The sequence below is a fragment of the Castanea sativa genome, chromosome 12 (assembly GCF_040712315.1).
Source record: "Castanea sativa cultivar Marrone di Chiusa Pesio chromosome 12, ASM4071231v1".
Classification (NCBI taxonomy): domain Eukaryota; kingdom Viridiplantae; phylum Streptophyta; class Magnoliopsida; order Fagales; family Fagaceae; genus Castanea; species Castanea sativa.
In genome coordinates this window covers 913003-916482 of record NC_134024.1, presented here as the reverse complement: position 1 = coordinate 916482, position 3480 = coordinate 913003, and the positions used below count along the sequence as shown (strand labels likewise).

The window sequence follows — 3480 nt, the reverse complement described above, 5'->3', positions numbered from 1 at the left end:
AACTTTTCCCTTAAAAATACAAAAAAGAAAAAACATAACTAAAATACAGATACTACTCCTCAATTATCATTTAAAAAAAAATGACAACTTCACAATTATCATTAAAAAATAAAAAAGACAACAAGAACCTGGACAACCCGCGACGTGTTGACCTCCTATACGCTGCAACACGGTTGTACTTAAATCTCTCTAAACCCAATGTCGGTGATTCCTACCTTCCTTATATATATGTATCTCAAACAACATGTTCAAGTTGGATGAGACTAGACTATAATTATTGGATTCAGAGGCTTCCAGTTCAGAATAATATCTCGTGCTTCTACGGCGTCGTTTCGTTCTAGGGTTTCGCATCGTATTCAAATCCAAGTGCATTAACCATGTCAGGAAACTCAGATTGCAAAGTTTACGTTGGTAAGTTCCTTTTGAATTCCTTTTCACCCCGAAAAGCCTTATTGAATTTGTTAATTTTGTTTTGCTTGGGTTGGTTAGAAAGCTTTAAAATTTTTTATTTTTGGTTTTTGAAAACCAAATTGCTAAAATTGGTTTGATTTGAGTGCTTTTTTATTTTTGGCTTTCTGGGTCCCAAAATTTGAGACTTTTAGTTCATTATTCTATGTTTTCATTTAAACTGTTTGATTTTAGGTATGAAGTTTAGTGTAGAAATCTGTGTGTATGTGTGTGAAAAGTGAGCTCTGTTTGAGTTTGTAGAGTAAAGCTATGTGTTATTGATTTATTTCCTTAAATTATTTGTAGTTAATGGATTCGCTGTTATCAATTGAATGTCATTAGTTTGTGTTATATCTGGTCAGAATCATATGTATTGATGTACTTCAACACAACACTTTTATTTAATTAATTTGTTTGTTTTGGTAATTAATTAATTTGTCTGTTTATCACACTTTAATTATGTGATTATTTCATCCCACGTGCGTGCGCATCATCTAAGTGTCAATGTAAGTGCTGTCTATACATAAGTTTTTGGGTGGAATGCAGGTGTTTATTTTTGTAGTTTTTGAAGATGTACCAAATAAAGCATTAAGCCTGTGATATACTTAATTTTTTTTCCTGTTTTTGTATGGTTTTTTATTCTGATTCATTCATTGATATGAAAAAAGCTACCTATCAAAAAAAATTGATATGCAAAAAAGCGTATTTGATTCAAATTGTTAGTGAGGTGGGTCTTCTTTTGCCTTTGTTCTAACGTGGTTATTATTCATTTTCTTACGAAGGTAATCTGGATGAGAGGGTGAGCGATAGGGTCTTGTATGATATATTGATTCAAGCAGGGCGGGTGGTAGACTTGTACATTCCCCGAGACAAGGAAACAGATAAACCTAAAGGTTTTGCTTTTGCAGAATATGAATCTGCAGAGGTTGCAGACTATGCTGTCCGGCTTTTCTCTGGCCTTGTGTCCCTCTACAATCGAACACTAAAATTTGCGGTGTGTCCCTGTTTTACCTATGGTTTCTACTTGCTGTGCTTTGTTGAGTACCATTTTAGCTTCAAAATAGTTTTTCATCTAGGATTTATTTCATTCTCTTTCAATTTAGTTTACTTTATTAAGTTCCCTGGCTCTTTTATGGGCTTGAGTTCTTTTCCTTAATAATTGAACTGTCAAGCTTGTGTTCAATTAGTGTGCAATCGATCATGACTGAGAATCCTTCTCAGTTAACCCAGTCAGATTTAGTTTGATTGGTGCACATTTGATGAAATGGCAGTCAAATTTGCTCATGGTGGGGTTCTCAGTGATTGGCGTAGGCTGACTTTTGCAACATTAGCTTGAAAAATTGAGCCTCATTAAGTAGAAGTTTTGAATGATAATAAGAATTTTAGAACCCAATCTTGGTTGAGGCTCTTGATTATGATAGTTGGTACATGGTGAACAGATATCTGGGCAAGACAAGCCCTCAACTCCAATGGCAACCACACCCACACCAAATTCAACTCATAAATCAAGATCTCACCCCGTGCCAATTAACAATATGGAAATGTCTCAGCACTCTGGAAGGTTATCAGAGCCAAGTTTTTCTGCTTACCAAGTTAATCATCCACAAGGTGATGTGTTCTCATCTTTTCACTAATTCCTTCTTTGCTTATCCTTCTACCCCAAAAAATGTAATTATTGGTTCTGAAAAAGAGCTTCTTTTCAATACAGTGCCGGCCCCTCCAGGTGTAGTTAATCAATCTAATGGGTATGGATCACATTTCAATGGCAACAATTATGAATACAGTCGAAGAGTTTTGGGGGCAACGTTGGATAACATTAGCCATTTTAGGTCACAGCGTTATGATTCAAGTAACCCAATCTTCTATCCATCGTACTGATAATTATTATTAGATTGTTAGAAATCCAACTCCCACCTTGGTGAGTTCCTGATAATCTAATCAACATAAGTAGTATGGTTGTTTCAGGTGTGTAGAAAGGATAGTGGAGGATGCTAAATTGCAGTTAGTTAATTTGTGTTATCTCTAAGCTATGTTTGTAGGTTGTACCCGGTATGTCTGTTTTTTTTTTTTTTGCCCTTCCTACACATGGACTTAATGAGTGTAGTTCTTTATTTACTATCTGTGTTGTGGTTTAATCTAATAGTCTAAGTTACTCTCCTTTACTAGGTTGAGGTTAATATTTAGTAGCAAGCTTATTCCGTTCCGTTGAACATGTATGAACTTTGATGTCTTTGATATATTATTTATCAATTAATGTGTACAATTGTCATACAAGTTTGTCAAAGAAAACAAATGGATGGTTAAGAGTCGGTGGTGGATCTCAGGTGGATTTTGTGTAATTTTTTTTAGTTGCTTTCTTCTCCTCGCCACCAACCCCAGAAATTGATAATTCTCTTCCCTGTGAATGCTTTTATTACCTTCATTGCTGATCTTGTAATGCTATTTCCTGCTTCTAGCCTCTAGATGTAGAAGGAATTTTTGTTGAGTTGTACATTGTACTAACTCACTGATCAGGACCCTTGTCCGTTTATGTTGGAAAGATTGCAAGATGGTAGATGTAACTCGGATTTATGTGGGTTTTTTGTTTTGGGAATCTAGAAAATGACTGTGACAAAATAACTTTTACCTGTTTGACCTGACGGATTGAGCATCCCAACTTAAAATTAGCCTTATGCATGTTTGGGTTTTTGTGATATGAAGATATATAGCTTTATGTACTTATCAAAAAATAAATAAAGATATGTAGCTTTATGCTTTACTATAGTTTACTCTTGCTCTTCGTTGGTTATGGTATTAATGTTGCCTTTTCAATGACTCGTGTGAAACAAAAATGTGTTTAGGTACATATTTTCTCTCATTTTTAGTTTTTTACCAGTCCCCTTCCCAAAAAAAAATAATCTCGCCAAAAAAATTGCACACATGCGTGAGCAGGAATGATCTGATGGTACAGTCACCAACCCAACCCGATACCCACGTGCCAAATCAGCCAAGAAGGTTACTGTGGTTTTATTATTTTTGTTGATCAATTAATAC

At 35.0% G+C, this 3480-nt stretch overlaps 1 protein-coding gene across 2 annotated transcripts; it reads left to right on the top strand.

The window, feature by feature from the left end:
- Positions 1-231: 231 nt before the first annotated feature.
- On the top strand, positions 232-2756 carry LOC142619633 (uncharacterized). 2 transcript variants are annotated; one of them, XM_075792832.1, is made up of 4 exons: positions 232-411; positions 1356-1441; positions 1887-2055; positions 2156-2756. In XM_075792832.1, the coding sequence occupies exons 1-4, from the start codon at positions 378-380 to the stop codon at positions 2323-2325; spliced, it is 459 nt and encodes a 152-aa protein (XP_075648947.1). In that variant the 5' UTR covers positions 232-377; the 3' UTR covers positions 2326-2756. The 2 variants fall into 2 exon arrangements, with proteins under 2 accessions (XP_075648947.1, XP_075648946.1); XM_075792831.1 differs by having other exon boundaries at positions 1230-1441.
- The last annotated feature ends 724 nt before the right edge of the window (positions 2757-3480 follow it).